The following is a 17,534-nucleotide window of genomic DNA, read 5'->3' on the forward strand; positions in this document are numbered from 1 at the left end:
ATTGTCACTCTGACAGAGCTCCAGAGTTCCTCTGTGGAGATGGGAGAACCTTCCAGAAGGACAACCATCTCTGCAGCACTACCTCAATCAGGCCTTTATGGTAGAGTGGCCAGACGGAAGCCTCTCACCTCAGTAAAAGGCACATGACAGCCCGCTTGTAGTTTGCCAAAAGGCACCTAAAGGACAATATTCTCTGGTCTGATGAAACCAAGATTGAACTCTTTGGCCTGAATGCCAAGCGCCACGCCTGGAGGAAACCTGGCACCATCCCTACTGTGAAGCATGGTGGTGGAAGCATCATGCTATCGGGGTGTTTTTCAGCGGAAGGGACTTGGAAACCAGTCAGGATAGAGGGAAAGATGAATGGAGCAAAGTGCAGAGAGATCCTTGATGAAAACCTGCTCCAGAGTGCTCAGGACCTCAGACTGGGGCGAAGTTTCACCTTCCAACAGGACAACGACCATAAGCACACAGCCAAGACAATGTAGGAGTGGCTTCGGGACAAGTCTCTGAATGTTCTTGAGTGGCCCAGCCAGAGCCGGGACTTGAACCCGATCTAACATCTCTGGAGAGACCTGAAAATAGCTGTGCAGCGACTCTCCCCATCCAACCTGACAGAGCTTGAGAGGATCTGCAGAGAAGAATGGGAGAAACTCCCCAAATACAGGTGTGCCAAGCTAGTGTAATATCCAAGAAAACTTGGGGCTGTAATCACTGCCAAAGGTGCTTCAACAAAGTACTGAGTAAAGTGTCTGAATACTTATGTAAATGTGCTATAATTTTTTTTCTACAAAAATATTCAAAAAAATGTAATCAACAGTTTTTGCTTTGTTATTATGGGGTATTGTGTGTAAGTTGAAGAGGGGGGGAAATTATTTTGTTATACATTTTTGTATAAGGCCATAACGTTCCAAAATGTGGAAAAAGTCAAGGGGTCTGAAGAAGAACAGGAAGAGGAGTATGAGGAAGAGACTGTGTGTTCCAGTTAACCCATTCCCTTATGGAGAGGAGGGACACAAGTATATGCCTCCCAAGCAGGAAGCAGCCATTCCAAGGAAATCAAACTGGAATAGTGGACAGGAACCAGTCATTCCAAGACAATCAAACTGGAATAGTGGACAGGAACCAGTCATTCCAAGACAATCAAACTGGAATAGTGGACAGGAATGCTGATGACGGACTACTATAGTAAAACCCAGCACACACAATAATGTATCAACAATACTAGTTTATGGACACTGTGTGGGTCTACTAATTTTACTTCTTCACCCTGAGTGTGAGAATGTTAAAGTAGACTTTTTACGTAGGTCACTGTTTAGGCCTAGATCTGTGCTGCAGTGCATACTGTACAACCTTAGGTAACCACAGCACAGTAGCTGTTGATTTGAATATGCATGTTGGAAGTATAATAACATTGCCAGCAGCCACCGCCGCTCGCCCACATCTCTGTGGCCCCTTTAGATGATGAGGGCCAAGTGAAGAAGTAAAGTTAGCAATCCCATTATCACCTCCTGTGAGCCGTGAGGCAATGACAAGCCGAGACAGACACACACGCACGCAAACGCACACACTAGAGGCAGAGGGACCTAGCACCTCATGTCCCCGCTGTCCCAAAATAAAGCAGCTAATTATGCCAGCTAATCAGCAGCCACTTGGGCTGACTCACTGAACAGTGCTCCTGCATGTCCGCCCATACACACACACAAGTGTACTTGAACTCCAACACTCTCTTTCTCGGTTTCACAAAGGAAATTATGAAATCATTTGTGTTGATGAAACTTGGTTGTGGTAGTCGTGAGGGCTTCCCACACACACTCTCACACACTCCCCTCCGTCCGTCAGTCTCCACACACACTCCCGTCCATCCATCCCCACACACACACTCGCCCTGGTGCAGTGTGTGAGTGATCAGTCAGAAGAAGAGCAGCTCTCAGTCATTGTCTGCCTGCCTGGCTTCTCTGCTCAGGCTGGATCTGATTCCTGACAGGGAGCGGCCAGCCATCGCCCGGAGCAGGAAGAAGAGGCCACACAACGCTGATTCAATTTTACACTGGAGTCACCCAGAAACAAACCAACCAATCCTTAACCACCCAGAGAAGAAAAATAGAAGGGAAAAAAAGACGAGGGGGAAAAGAAGTGATGGCTTTTGCCAACATTGGAGAGGACCAGGATGACCTAAATGAAGTGATGCGTGAGGAGATGGAGGACGTCTTCATCTATGATGGTAGGAGGGAGGGATGAATGAATGGGTGGGTGGGTGGATGGGTGGGTGGGTGGGTGGGTGGGTGGGTTGTGCTACATGGGGTCAATGTAAGAGGGTGGGGGAGGAATCGTGAAGGAAACAGGTGGAGGGGCATTGGGACTATGGCTGGGTGGGCACTGTACCTTCTATGATGGATGGATGGGTGGATGGGTGCTCCTGGTGCTTCATGGAGTCAACACACTGGACTGTAAGGGGTTGAGACTGGCACCATGAAGGGGACAGGCGGAGGGGCATTGGGGCCATGGCTGGGTGGGCAGGGCACACACTGACGTAGATGTGGTGACTGACACTAAAGATCTGTGTAGTGTGGAAGAAAGAGGTTCAGTTCAGTGTGTCTTTGGGCTGAGGTGACTGTGACAACGTTTTGTTGGATGGTTTCATGCCTGCATGATCATATTGTGAATAACCAGTGAATGAAAATTACATTTTTTAAGGTTACACAGAGGTTAAAATGTATTGGTTTTGCATAATTCCCTTTCTGCAGCGTCTCTATGCAGAGAGAGCCTCAGTGTCTGCTTGTTTTTTTAGTAGGCAGCAGAGAGTGCCTCAGTGTCTGCTTGTTTTTTTAGTAGGCAGCAGAGAGTGCCTCAGTGTCTGCTTGTTTTTCAGTAGGCAGCAGAGAGAGCCTCAGTCTGCTTGTTTTTTTAGTAGGCAGCAGAGAGAGCCTCAGTGTCTGCTTGTTTTTTTAGTAGGCAGCAGAGAGAGCCTCAGTCTGCTTGTTTTTTTAGAAGGCAGCAGAGAGAGCCTCAGTGTCTACTTGTTTTTCAGTACGCAGCAGAGAGAGCCTCAGTGTCTGCTTGTTTTTCAGTAGGCAGCAGAGAGAGCCTCAGTGTCTGCTTGTTTTTTTAGTAGGCAGCAGAGAGAGCCTCAGTGTCTGCTTGTTTTTTTAGTAGGCAGCAGAGAGAGCCTCAGTCTGTTTGTTTTTCAGTAGGCAGCAGAGAGAGCCTCAGTGTCTGCTTGTTTTTTTAGTAGGCAGCAGAGAGAGCCTCAGTGTCTGCTTGTTTTTCAGTCGGCAGCAGAGAGAGCCTCAGTGTCTGCTTGTTTTTTTAGTAGGCAGCAGAGAGAGCCTCAGTGTCTGCTTGTTTTTTTAGTAGGCAGCAGAGAGAGCCTCAGTGTCTACTTGTTTTTTTAGAAGGCAGCAGAGAGAGCCTCAGTGTCTGCTTGTTTTTTTAGAAGGCAGCAGAGAGAGCCTCAGTGTCTGCTTGTTTTTTTAGAAGGCAGCAGAGAGAGCCTCAGTGTCTGCTTGTTTTTTCAGTAGGCAGCAGAGAGAGCCTCAGTGTCTGCTTGTTTTTTCAGTAGGCAGCAGAGAGAGCCTCAGTGTCTGCTTGTTTTTCAGTAGGCAGCAGAGAGAGCCTCAGTGTCTGCTTGTTTTTCAGTAGGCAGCAGAGAGAGCCTCAGTGTCTGCTTGTTTTTCAGTAGGCAGCAGAGAGAGCCTCAGTGTCTGCTTGTTTTTCAGTAGGCAGCAGAGAGAGCCTCAGTGTCTGCTTGTTTTTCAGTAGGCAGCAGAGAGAGCCTCAGTGTCTGCTTGTTTTTTTAGTAGGCAGCAGAGAGAGCCTCAGTGTCTGCTTGTTTTTTTAGTAGGCAGCAGAGAGAGCCTCAGTCTGTTTGTTTTTCAGTAGGCAGCAGAGAGAGCCTCAGTGTCTGCTTGTTTTTTTAGTAGGCAGCAGAGAGAGCCTCAGTGTCTGCTTGTTTTTCAGTCGGCAGCAGAGAAAGCCTCAGTGTCTACTTGTTTTTTTAGTAGGCAGCAGAGAGAGCCTCAGTCTGCTTGTTTTTTTAGAAGGCAGCAGAGAGAGCCTCAGTCTGCTTGTTTTTTTAGTAGGCAGCAGAGAGAGCCTCAGTCTGCTTGTTTTTTTAGAAGGCAGCAGAGAGAGCCTCAGTGTCTACTTGTTTTTCAGTACGCAGCAGAGAGAGCCTCAGTCTGCTTGTTTTTTCAGTAGGCAGCAGAGAGAGCCTCAGTGTCTGCTTGTTTTTTTAGTAGGCAGCAGAGAGAGCCTCAGTGTCTGCTTGTTTTTTTAGTAGGCAGCAGAGAGCGCCTCAGTGTCTGCTTGTTTTTCAGTCGGCAGCAGAGAAAGCCTCAGTGTCTACTTGTTTTTTTAGTAGGCAGCAGAGAGAGCCTCAGTCTGCTTGTTTTTTTAGTAGGCAGCAGAGAGAGCCTCAGTCTGCTTGTTTTTTTAGTAAGCAGCAGAGAGAGCCTCAGTCTGCTTGTTTTTTTAGAAGGCAGCAGAGAGAGCCTCAGAGTCTTGTGTGGGTGTTCTTGTATAACTCGCACATGTTTAAACCAAACATTATGTACCACAAGAGAGTATTTTAACTGGTCATTTATTTTACTGTCTTGTTTTTATAAAAACCCAATATAATCATAACATGCATTGAATTTGACTTTCCACTATGATGGTAGGAGAATTGATTTATAAAGTGAATAGGTTTTTGGATGTCCAGGGAGAGTAAAACAGCTGGTGAAATCATTTTCTCTTGCTTAAGTCTTCCATCCACTTTATAGGAACCATTCCACTTCAGCTATCGAAAACTCAGATGCAAACTAGTTTACCATTACAATGTTTATTATGGTAATATATAAAAAGGACATTATAATAGTCAGTTCAGTTGCAATAGTATTTTTAGAAGCATACATACAATCCATTATAAACAATTTGCAGGGTACTCGTAGATTCATATTTGTGCATTATGTCAGTTCTTTCATGTATGATAATGTCTAGATTGGTTGAACCACTTTACACTAAATTAAACGAGTCAATGGTAATTTACCTTCTTTCCTTGTGAGCAAAAACACAGCCAGGAGGTAGAAACACACACACACACATGCGCAAACACGCACAAACACGCATACACACACATGCATTCAGGAGGTAGACTCAAAGTAGACTCTTCCACATTTCATTCTGCAACAGAGCATCCAATCAGAGAGATGCATTTATTCTTGGCTCTCCTCTATTGAAGGTTTCAGTATAGATCGCTTACCGTTTCAATTTAATTGGCTCTTTGGATTTAGGTTCAGAGCTATATATATGGTAGTATTTTCAATGCGGATAATATTCAAAGATTTTATTCACTTTGCTCTAAATGCAAATTGTATGTGAGAGACTATATTCACTACATAAATGACCATCTTGTCTCCAGGTAGCCTAGTGGTTAGAGCGTTGGGCCAGTAACCGAAAGCTTGCTATATCAAATCCCCGAGCTGACAAGGTAAAAATCTGTCATTCTGCTCCTGAGCAAGGCAGTTAACCCACTGTTCCCCGGGCACCGACGACGTGGATGTCGATTATGGCAGCCCCCCGCACCTCTCTGATTCAGAGGGACTGGGTTAAATGTGGAAGACTCATTTCAGTTGAATGCACTCAGTTATACAACAGACTAGGTATCCCCCTTTCCCATTCTGTAATGATACAGTTACTTCCAGGGGTAATGACCATCTTGTTCCCACCATAATGCAACAGTATAATTACTACCAGAGGTATTGTCCTGTTCTGTCTTATGGGAGAGGGAGAAGGATGGTGAGAGGGAGAGGACAGGGGAGCCTTACAATATAGGAGTGCTCTTACCCCTCTGTGTAAACGAATAATGGATTTATTTGACTCGTCATGCCTAGGCTGCCATAGAGTAAATGATGACTAAGGCGGCACTTTTCCCTGCAGTGGTGAGTGTGGCAGCAGAACTGTCAGAGTTCTGTACTACTATAGAGGGATAAATACATGAACAGTGGCTCAGAGCTCCCTCTCTCTTTCATTTATCACTTTCTCTCTTTTTCTTTCTCGTTCTCGTTCTCTTTCTCACTCACAGTTTCTCTTGAATTAAAACCCCCTGAACAAACCTGAAAGACGTGCTCCTAAATCAATATTCTATTTCATCAGAGATACAATACAGCTTAACTTTAAAATACAGCTTTACTTTAGAATAAAGCTAAACTTTACAATACAGCTTACAACACAGCTCAACTTTACAATACAGCTTACAACACAGCTCAACTTTACAATACAGCTTACAACACAGCTCAACTTTACAATACAGCTTACAATACAGCTCAACTTTACAATACAGCTTACAACACAGCTCAACTTTACAATACAGCTTAACTTTACAATACAGCTTACAACACAGCTCAACTTTACAATACAGCTTAATTTTACAATACAGCTTACCATACAGCTCAACTTAACTTTGTAAGGTGGGTAGGCTTCTTTATAAGGCTCATAATTGTTGTTATTGTTATTATTATCTTTTCATTTGAACCTAATTCAATCAAAAGAAATGTGTGGATAGGGTCCAGTTTGTGTGTGTGTTAGTGTTCCTATGTGCGTGTGTGTGTCCATGACCGTTGGTCTGCGACTATGGTGTGTGTGTATGTGCATGTTCGCACCTAGGGAGTGTAACTGTGTGATTTAAAACTGTATGGTAAGGGGCCAATTAATCAGTGGTAGCTATCACCATGAGGAAGGCTTATGTAAAGTGCCTTCAGAAAGTATTCACACCCCTTGACTTATTCCACATTTTGTTGTGTTACAGTCTGAATTCAAAACAATTTTCTCACCCATCTACACACAATACCCCACAATGACAAAGTTAAAACCTGTTCTAGAAATGTTTGCAAATGTATTGAAAATAATATACAGAAATATCTCATTGACAGTTAAAGTCGGAAGTTTACATACACTTAAATTTGGAGTCATTAAAGCTCATTTTTAAACCACTCCACAAATTTCTTGTTCACAAACTATAGTTTTGGCAAGTCGGTTAGGACATCTACTTTGTGCATGACACAAGTCATTTTTCCAACAATTGTTTACAGACAGATAATTTCACTTATAATTCACTGTATGACAATTACAATGGGTCAGAAGTTTACATACATTAAGTTGAATGTGCCTTTAAACAGCTTGGAAAATTCCAGAAAATTATGTCATGGCTTTAGAAGCTTCTGATAGGCTAATTGACATCATTTGAGTCAATTGGAGGTGTACCTGTGGATGTATTTCAAGGCCTACCTTCAAACTCAGTGCCTCTTTGCTTGACATCACGGGAAAATCAAAAGAAATCAGCCAAGAAATTGTAGACCTCCACAAGTCTGGTTCATCCTTGCGAGCAATTTCCAAACGCCTGGAGGTACCACATTCATATGTACAAACAATAGTACGTATAGTATAAAGTATAAACACCATGGGACCACGCAGCTGTCATACCGCTCAGGAAGGAGATGCGTTCTGTCTCCTAGAGATGAACGTACTTTGGTGCGAAAGGTGTAAATCAATCCCAGAACAACAGCAAAGGACCTTGTGAAGATGCTGGAGGAAACAGGTACAAAAGTATCTCTATCCACAGTAAAACGAGTCCTATATCGACATAACCTGAGAGGCCGCTCAGTAAGGAAGAAGCCACTACCCCAAAATCGCCTACGGTTTGCAACTGCACATGGGGACAAAGATTGATATTTTTGGAGAAATGTCCTCTGGTCTGATGAAACAAAAATAGAACTCTTTGGCCATAATGACCATCGTTATATTTGGAGGGAAAAGGGGGAGGCTTGCAAGGCGAAGAACACCATCCCAACCGTGAAGCACGGGGGTGGCAGCATCATGTTGTGGGGGTGTTTTGTTGCAGGAGGGACTGGTGCACTTCACAAAATAGATGACATCATGTGGAAGGAAAATGATGTGGGTATATTGAAGCAACATCTCAAGACATCAGTCAGGAAGTTAAAGCTTGGTCGAAAAGGGGTCTTCCAAATGGACAATGACCCCAAGCAAACTTCCAAAGTTGTGGCAAAATGGCTTAAGGACAAAAAAGTCAAGGTATTGGAGTGGCCATCACAAAGCCCTGACCTCAATCCTATAGAAAATGTGTGGGCAGAACTGAAAAAGTGTGTGCAAGCAAGGAGGCCTACAAACCTGACTCATTACACCAGCTTTGTCAGGAGGAATGGGCCAAAATTCACCCAACTTATTGTGGGAAGCTTGTGGAAGGCTACCTGAAACATTTGACCCATATTAAACAATTTAAAGGCAAATCTACCAAATACTAATTGAGTGTATGTAAACTTCTGACACACTGGGAATGTGATGAAATAAATAAAAGCTGAAATAAATAATTCTCTCTACTATTATTCTGACATTTCACATCCTTAAAATAAAGTGGTGATCCTAACTTACCTAAGACAGGGAATGTTTACTAGGATGAAATGTCAGGAGTTGTGAAAACTGAGTTGAAATGTATTTGGCTTAGGTGGATTTAAACTTCCGACTTGATTCACACCTCTTTGCTATGACACTCCAAATTGAGCTCAGGTGCATTCAATTTCCTTTGATCATCCTTGAGATGTCGCTACAACTTGATTGGAGTCCGCCTGTGGCTATTTTGTTAGACTTCAGTACGGCTTTTGACATTATCTATCAGAGTCTGTTGCTGGAAAAACGTACATTACCATTCAAAAGTTTGGGGTCACTTAGAAATGTCCTTGTTTTTGAAAGAAAAGCACATTTTTGGTCCATTAAAATAACTTCAAATTGATCAGAAATACAGTGTAGACATTGTTAATGTGGTAAATGACTACTGTAGCTGGAAACTGCTGATTTTTTAATGGAATATCTACGTACATAGGCGTACAGAGGCCCATTATCAGCAACCATCACTCCTGTGTTCAAATGGCACATTGTGTTAGCTAATCCAAGTTTATCATTTTAAATGGCTAATTGATCATTAAAAAAACATTTTTCAATTACGTTAGCACAGCTAAAAACTGTTGTCCTGATTAAAGAAGGCCCGTTTTATAGCTTTTATTTTTTAGACTAGTTGAGTATCTGGAGCATCAGCATTTGTGGGTTCAATTACAGGCTTGAAATGGCCAGAAACAAATCATTTTCTGCTGAAACTCATCAGTCTATACTTGTTCTGAGAAATGAAGACTATTCCATGCGAGAAATTGCCAAGAAACTGAAGATCTCGTACAACACTGTGTACTACTCCCTTCACAGAACAGCGAAAACTGTCTCTAACCAGAATAGAAAGAGGAGTGGGAGGCCCCGGTGCACAACTGAGCAAGAGGACGAGTACATTAGAGTGTCTAGTTTGATAAACAGATGCCTCACAAATCCTCAACTGGCAGCTTCATTAAATATTACCCCCAAAACACCAGTCTCAACTTCAACAGTGAAGAGGTGACTCCGGGATGCTGGCCTTCTAGTGTCTGTGTTCTTTTGCCCATCTTAATCTTTTATTTTTATTGGCCAGTCTGAGATATGTCCTTTTCTTTGCAACTCTGCCTATACCCCACAAGATATACCACCAGAGGTCTCTTCACAGTCCCCAAGTTCAGAACAGACTATGGGAGGCACACAGTACTACATAGAGCCATGACTACATGGAACTCTATTCCACATCAAGTAACTCATGCAAGCAGTACAATTAGATTTAAAAAACAGATACAAATACACCTTATGGAACAGCGGGGACTGTGAAGCAACACAAACAGGCACAGGCACATGCATACAAACACACGATAACATAGGCACTCTATACACTTACACATGGATTTTGTGTTGTGAATATGTGGTAGTAGGGGTCTGAGGGTCTTGGCAGCAGCTAATGGGGATCCATAATAAATACAAATACAGATTAAATTGTAAAGTCCCACAGTTGACAGTGCATGTCAGAACAGAAACTATACCATGAAGTCCAAGGAACTGTTTGTAGATCTCCGAGATAGAATTGTGAGGAGGCATATATCTGGGGAAGAGTAAAAAACTATTTCTAGTGTTAATAGTTTCCAAGAGCACAGTGGTCTCCATCATTGGCAAATTGAAATAAAAATGGAACTACCCAGACTCTGCCTAGAGCTGGCCTTCCGACCAAACTGAGCAACCGGGCAAGAAGGTCCTTGGTCAGGGGGGTGACCAAGAACCCAATGACAACACTGACAGAACTGAGATGGGAAAACCTACCAGAAGGGCAACAGTCTCTACAGCACTTCACCAATCTGGGCTTTATGGGAGAGTGGTCCAGATGGAAGCCACTCCTGAGAAAAAGGCACATGACAGCACGCCAGGAGTTTGCAAAAAGGCATGTGAAAGACTCTGGGAGCATAAGGCAAAAGATTCTGTGGTCTGATGAGACAGAAACTGAACTCTTTGGCCTGAATGTAAAGCGATATGTCTGGAGAAAACCAGGCACAGCTCATCACCTGCCTAACATCATCTCTACCGTGAAACATGGTGGTGGCAGCATAATGCTATTTGGATGCTTTTCTGTGGCAGGGACTGGGAGATTAGTAAGGATAGAGGGAACAAGGAATGGTGCCAAATACATGTAAATCCTTGACGAGAACCTGCTTCAGAGTGCAAATGACCTTAGACTGGGGTGAAGATTGACGTTCCAATATGGCAATGACCCCAAGCATACAGCCAAAGCAACACTCAAGGACTTTCACATTCTGGTTCTGAAGTCATTCCAGTGGCCCTGACAAAGTCCAGACTTGAATCTCATTGAAAATCTGTGGAAGGACTTGAAGATTGCTGATGGTGGCCCCTCCCAATCTAACTTAACAGCTTTTGAGAAAATCTGCTCGGAGGAATGGGAGAAAATCCCCAAATCTAGATCTGCAAAGCTGATACAGACAAAACCAAGGCATTACAAAGCTGTAATCGCTGCTAAATATGCTTCTACAAAGTATTGACTCAGGGGTGTGATTACTTACCGTATGTAAATTAGATATTTATATATTTAATTTTCAATAAATGTGCAAACATTTATAAAAACTTGTTTTCACTGTCATTATGGGGTATTGTGTGTAGATGGTTGAGAAGAAAGTCTAGCAAAAAATTGAAAAAATTTGAATTCAGGTTGTAACACAAGAAAATGTGGACTAATCAAGGAGTATGAATACTTTCTGAAGGCACTGTAAAAGAAAACAGAAAAAAGGGCATCAGCGCAATTGTGACTAAAATAACACACAATGGATGCCTTTGACTCTTTCTTTGAGTGAGCTTCATAAGTTATTCAAAGGACTAGCTGCTTGTGAGGAGACTGAGGAAAGTGTTGAGCCTGTACGTCCCAAAGAGCCATGGTTGTGAGTTCTGACCGGAAATGATGTAACTGAGAAGGAGTACGAGGTGGACCGAGATGAAGAGCTAGTGTTAGCAGGGAAGGAGAGTTGAAATAAATCAGTGTTTGGGAAACTAGGTCAAGAGGGGCAGAAAACCCAAAGAAAGGTACCACTTCAGTGAGAGGAGTGAAGTTTATGAAAGCCTTGTCGGCCTATACAGTAGTAGTGTATCTGGGTCCTGTAGTACTGTTTCACTACCTGGTCTAGTCGTCTCTCCTCGAATCAGATGCCTCGTTGTGCTTCCATGGTCCTCACTTCCGCGGTCCTCACTTTCACGGTCCTCACTTTCACGGGCCTCGTTTTCGCGGCCCTTGCTTCCACAGTCCTCGTTTCCACGGTCATCGCTTCCTTGATCAGGCAGAGTGGTGCATGCAGGGTGTAGATCCTCTGTTGCGGGCTATTGCTGCCACAATGATACTTGAGCTGCACAGCTCCACATAGTTCAAATCAATTTCTATTTATATCACACCTTCCATACAAAACAGGTGTAGTCCAGTGTACCCTTTACAGTTAAGGCAAGCTTTGATTTGCCTTGTTCACCTGTGCCCTAAGACCAGCCTCTACATTTGCCAGAGGGCATTGCTAGAATGAAGTTCAATGAACTCAACCCCTGCTGCGGTACATCTGTGAAACACTACTCGACGTGACACAGCTGCCCGGTGGAACCAACATGTTGTCACCTGTAGAAAATGGCCCACTACAGTACACACAGCATCTTTCTTGCAACAGCCTGCAGGGTTAAACAGAGGACAAATATATCACTGTGAATCACAAGGTATCTCAGTGTGTGAACTACTGTAGCCAACAAGAGCCTGTAAGTTGTGCATGTGCGTGTGTGCGTGCGTGCTAGAACTTGTGATATGCAGCGACTCAGGCAGGGTCAGCGACGCAAGAAGCAGGTTTGAGTTTCACAAATCCGTTTATTCTCTGTGCCTCTCCTTGTCTAGACATGTCTTATTGCCTTGTGTTACTGCTACCCAGGAAACTGTATCCTGACAGGGGCCTTGCTGAGCCCACTGAGGTAGTACTGTATTACACAGGAAACACACACACACCCCGCATACACACACGCACATGTATGCACATACACACCCTCCCTCCCTTCCTACCTCTCTCTCTCTGTAATGATTGACGAGGGGAAGGAGGAGGGAGCAAAGGATAAATGATTCCTCTCCACGGACTCATGGTCTCAACATTATGAAGTCTCTGGATCTGAAGCGGGGTCTCAACATTATGAATTCTCTGGATCTGAAGCGGGGTCTCAACATTATGAAGTCTCTGGATCTGAAGCGGGGTCTCAACATTATGAAGTCTCTGGATCTGAAGCGGGGTCTCAACATTATGAAGTCTCTGGATCTGAAGCGGGGTCTCAACATTATGAAGTCTCTGGATCTGAAGCGGGGTCTCAACATTATGAAGTCTCTGGATCTGAAGCGGGGTCTCAACATTATGAAGTCTCTGGATCTGAAGCGGGGTCTCAACATTATGAAGTCTGCCAGTGTCTCAACACAATGCGTTCAATCATCACATTGTGCCTCCGAGTGGCATGGTTTAGTTTGCCCTGGAAATGAATCAGAGAGCGCTGATGTTTTGGGCATCTGACAACTGAGAGGAACAATTAGGGTTCTTTGTGTGGCACTGTCTGGCACAACTAGTACCAGTATCCCAATACTGAGGAACAATGGCACAAGACACTAATGTTTACTGAGTGGCTTGTACTTTGTGGTAAAAAGAAGATTCCATACCACGCTGCCTCTTACGCTACCACGCTGTACTCTCAGTCCCATGGACATGATTTAGAACATTGTGAGGAATGTGTGCTTTGTTGCATGGTATGTTTGTCCTTACATTTTTGGAGAGTGAGTGTGTGTTTGAAGGTGTGTGTTTACAAACAGACAGAGGTCAGGCCTTATAAGCCCTGTGGTGGTTGGAGAAGGGGGAGAGGAGGAAGGGAAGACAAGTGGAGGAAGAGAAAGGGATGAGGGAGAGGGGAAAGAAGAGAGGGATGGGAGGAAGAGAGAAGGAGGGAAGAGGAGGAGGAGAAGAGGAAGGGGAGGAGGAGAAGAGGAAGGGAGAGGGATTGAGAAGAAGAGGAGAGGGGAAGAGCAGAAGGAGGAGGAGAAGAGGAGGAAGATGAGAGGGGAGGAGGAGAGGAGGACGGTAGGAAGACAGGGAGGAGGATGGGAGGAGTTGGAGAGGGGAAGAGGGTATATTTAGTCAGTCCTAGGTCAAGCCAGCTCATGACACACCACTCCAGGCCCAGAGAACACACACTCTCTCTCTGTCTCTGTCTCTGTCTCTGTCTCTCTGTCTGTACTGTGTATGGGAGCAGGGGAATGGGAAACATTGCCTTGTGTTCACGCTACAGTGGCAGCCTAGCTCGCATATTACTATGCGTTTTCCTCTCTCTCTTGATGAAAGTTGCATCCATTGACCTAGTTTAGCCTAAACAAGCTTCCACAAGGCTTTCTTCCACAAACACAAGTCTTTGTTTGTCTTTCTACAGAAGCAGGACAGAGAGAAAATAAAAAAATGGAATGGGGAAAAAACGGGGAGTAGAATGTTTTATTTTCTATGGAGCTGTAAGTCACACGCTAGTGAGAGATGTTTCACTGACACAACAAGTCACGTTGTTATGACATAGTCAGTACAGTTCAAATAAAACATTGAATGGGTTTTCTATGGAACTACAGTATGTCACAAGCTTGCAGCCAGTGAGATGCCCCCGTCTCTTTTCTCTCTCTCTGCACAGTCTGGGGGGGAGGGAGAGAGATGACCATAGAAATATCATTTGTGATGGGTAGAACATTCTGTGATGGGTGGATCCCATGTATATGGTTCTGGCCTTGTAGGTAGCTTAGGGCTGGTGGGTTGTGTGTCATAGAGGAACACCTGGAGCCAACAGGTTCCTTTCCTACCAGCCCACAGTAAAGCTGCTGCTTGGGGGCTGGACGTAGGCCTAGCGGCATCAGTCAAAGCCCTGTCTTTACCACCAAAGGAACTGTGCTACAGGGCTTGACAGCCCTATAATCTGCCCACATTTGACTGAGGCTGAACAGCAGTGTCTGTCTCACTGCTACCCACCCAAAAAGAAAACATACACAGAACAGCCATATGGTTGCGTGAAGTCTCAAAGTAATTTTAAAGGCCGCAAGGGCTAGACCCCCCACTATCCACATTGGCCTACACACTTCACTCTGCACAGTAGAAGTGGTTCAGTGTAAAGAACTCAAGGTATTCCCTCGTACTTACAATGAACCAGGCAATTTCCAGGGTGGTAAAATAGCCCTGAGACATTGCTGTACATGGCCTCCATTACTATGGTGTCTAGTAGGGTGTAAATGTAACCATAGACTCAACAGCAATCTGCATATTTCACAGAGCCCTCCCCCCTAACACTCCCTGTCTCACTGATCCCTCCCTCCCTGTACATTTGATCCCTGTCTCACTGATCCCTCCCTCCCTAATCCCTGTCTCACTGATCCCTCCCTCCCTAATCCCTCCCTAATCCCTGTCCCACTGATCCCTCCCTCCCTTACCCTCCCTAACCCTCCCCGTCCCACTGATCCCTCCCTTCCTTACCCTCCCTGTCTCACTGATCCCTCCCTCCCTTACCCTCCCTAATCCCTGTCCCACTGATCCCTCCCTCCCTAATCCCTCCCTAATCCCTGTCTCACTGATCCCTCCCTCCCTAATCCCTCCCTAATCCCTGTCCCACTGATCCCTCCCTCCCTTACCCTCCCTAATCCCTGTCTCACTGATCCCTCACTCCCTAATCCCTCCCTAATCCCTGTCCCACTGATCCCTCCCTCCCTAACCCTCCCCGTCCCACTGATCCCTCCCTCCCTTACCCTCCCTGTCCCACTGATCCCTCCCTCCCTAACCCTCCCTGTCTCACTGATCCCTCCCTCCCTTACCCTCCCTGTCCCACTGATCCCTCCCTCCCTAACCCTCCCCGTCCCACTGATCCCTCCCTCCCTTACCCTCCCTGTCCCACTGATCCCTCCCTCCCTAACCCTCCCTGTCTCACTGATCCCTCCCTCCCTAACCCTCACTGTCTCACTGATCCCTCCCTAATCCCTGTCCCACTGATCCATCCCTGTCTCACTGATCCCTCCCTCCCTAACCCTCCCTGTCTCACTGATCCCTCCCTCCCTAACCCTCCCTGTCCCACTGATCCCTCCCTCCCTAACCCTCCCTGTCTCACTGATCCCTCCCTCCCTAACCCTCCCTGTCTCACTGATCCCTCCCTCCCTAACCCAACCTCTCACTGATCCCTCCCTCCCTGTCCCACTGATCCCTCCCTCCCTAACCCTCCCTGTCTCACTGATCCCTCCCTCCCTAACTCTCCCTGTCTCACTGATCCCTCCCTCCCTAACCCTCCCTGTCTCACTGATCCCTCCCTCCCTAACCCTCCCTGTCTCACTGATCCCTCCCTCGCTAACCCTCCCTGTCTCACTGATCCCTCCCTCCCTAACCCTCCCTGTCTCACTGATCCCTCCCTCCCTAACCCTCCCTGTCTCACTGATCCCTCCCTCCCTAACCCTCCCTGTCCCACTGATCCCTCCCTCCCTGTCCCACTTCCACTCTCATGTGTCACCCTTCTCTAACCCTGCCCCCCGTCACGTGGTATGTCCGAGTGGGTCTCCCCATGTAAGTGTTCACAAGTGCTGAGGTTGCAAGGGAGTGGGATAGGGGTGTGTGTGTGTGAGGGGTGTCGGCTGAGATGTCTTAGAGAGGTGGTTCCGCGTAACATTACCTTCTGCTGTGTGAATTAGCCTAACCAGCGAGGAAGAGGAGGCTGCTAGTTAAATGCCACGTTACGTCAAGAAAAGGAGGATCCTCTGCCTCATCACTACCAAATGGAAAGCTAGGCCTGGAGGGGAGTGGAAACCGGGAGGAGGTTAGTAAAAATTATTGGGAGGAGGGTGGCCAGAGCTCATTCCCCTACTGCCAGACAGCAGCTCACTTCACCTAACAGTCTCTTTTGACCGACTTGCATCGCCCAATATCCTGACACTAGCCTAATAGCATACCAGAGAAATGATGCTACCTCTCAACACTCCTTTTGGTCTACTACACAGACTGATCTGGGACCAGTCCTGGCTCTAATCCTTCTACCCATGGCTCTGGTTCCTAATCTGAGCGGCTCCTTTAAGTGATTCTACCAGGCTGCTGGGTCTGTTTGTTGGCTCTCCAGTAAATATAGCTGCTGGTCGGGGGCTGTTGATGACAGCTAGCCGCAATTACAGGATGAACTATAAGCCAGCTGAGAGGAGAGGAGGAGAGAGGAGAGAATGCTACTATGGAGGGGGTATATGCTCTGTAGCCGCAGGTGGAAACACACTGCCTGCCTGAGTGAGAAACCACAGAGGTTTACAGAATACAGTGTTCATATAGACAGAACAGTGGGATGACAGATTTACATCACCTCAACCTCTGAACAGTATTCACCGCCTAGCAGTGACAATACTAATAGATGGGTTGGTTGTTCAGCAGGAAAACCGACACGTGCGCAGTGCGCAACTACAGGGAAAAACAGACTGTGTTGGCTTAGATTGATAACACGTTAACTATATTTAGTCTCCAATTTTGATTGAAAACATAAATCAAGTTGCACAATGAGCACTTGTCTCTCAAATACATCGTCACAGTTGTTGGTTAGCTAGCTAGCTAAAATTGTTTGCCATATTAGCATAGACGTGACACCAGTCAAAACACCTCAAAACAAGACATGGTATCAAGAACAAGATGAAACGAGCTAAAACGAGCCTCTTATGATTTCCCATGGCAGTTTCTTGTCATTGTTGCTAGTAATCTAGCCATCCAGAACCATACCAATACATGGCCTTCTGTCCCTTTGAAGCGAGTGCACAGTTTTCGTGACGTTCTCAGCTAACCCGTCTATAGGTATGTTTTTCATATCCTCTGAACAGTATTCACCTCCCAGCAGTGACAATACTTATACAGTAGGTATGTTTTTCATATCCTCTGAACAGTATTCACCTCCCAGCAGTGACAATACTTATAAAGTAGGTATGTTTTTCATATCCTCTGAACAGTATTCACCTCCCAGCAGTGACAATACTTATACAGTAGGTATGTTTTTCATATCCTCTGAACAGTATTCACCTCCCAGCAGTGACAATACTTATACAG

The 17,534-nt window shown here is 45.4% G+C and overlaps 1 protein-coding gene across 3 annotated transcripts in view; it reads left to right on the forward strand.

Annotated features, from left to right (window-relative positions):
* The window catches only part of ripor2 (RHO family interacting cell polarization regulator 2), a 140,961-nt gene that overhangs the window by 37,572 nt on the left and 85,855 nt on the right, over positions 1–17,534 (forward strand). The window contains exon 1 of one of the 3 annotated variants that reach the window (XM_055876673.1): positions 1,805–2,224. The exons of the other annotated variants lie outside the window; for them this stretch is intronic. Coding sequence (XP_055732648.1) covers positions 2,140–2,224 — 85 coding nt within the window. The 5' untranslated portion in view covers positions 1,805–2,139. Of the gene's footprint in view, positions 1–1,804; positions 2,225–17,534 lie in introns of those variants that run through there. 3 annotated transcript variants of the gene reach the window in all.

The sequence above is a fragment of the Salvelinus fontinalis genome, chromosome 22 (genome assembly GCF_029448725.1).
Source record: "Salvelinus fontinalis isolate EN_2023a chromosome 22, ASM2944872v1, whole genome shotgun sequence".
Taxonomy (NCBI): Eukaryota; Metazoa; Chordata; class Actinopteri; order Salmoniformes; family Salmonidae; genus Salvelinus; species Salvelinus fontinalis.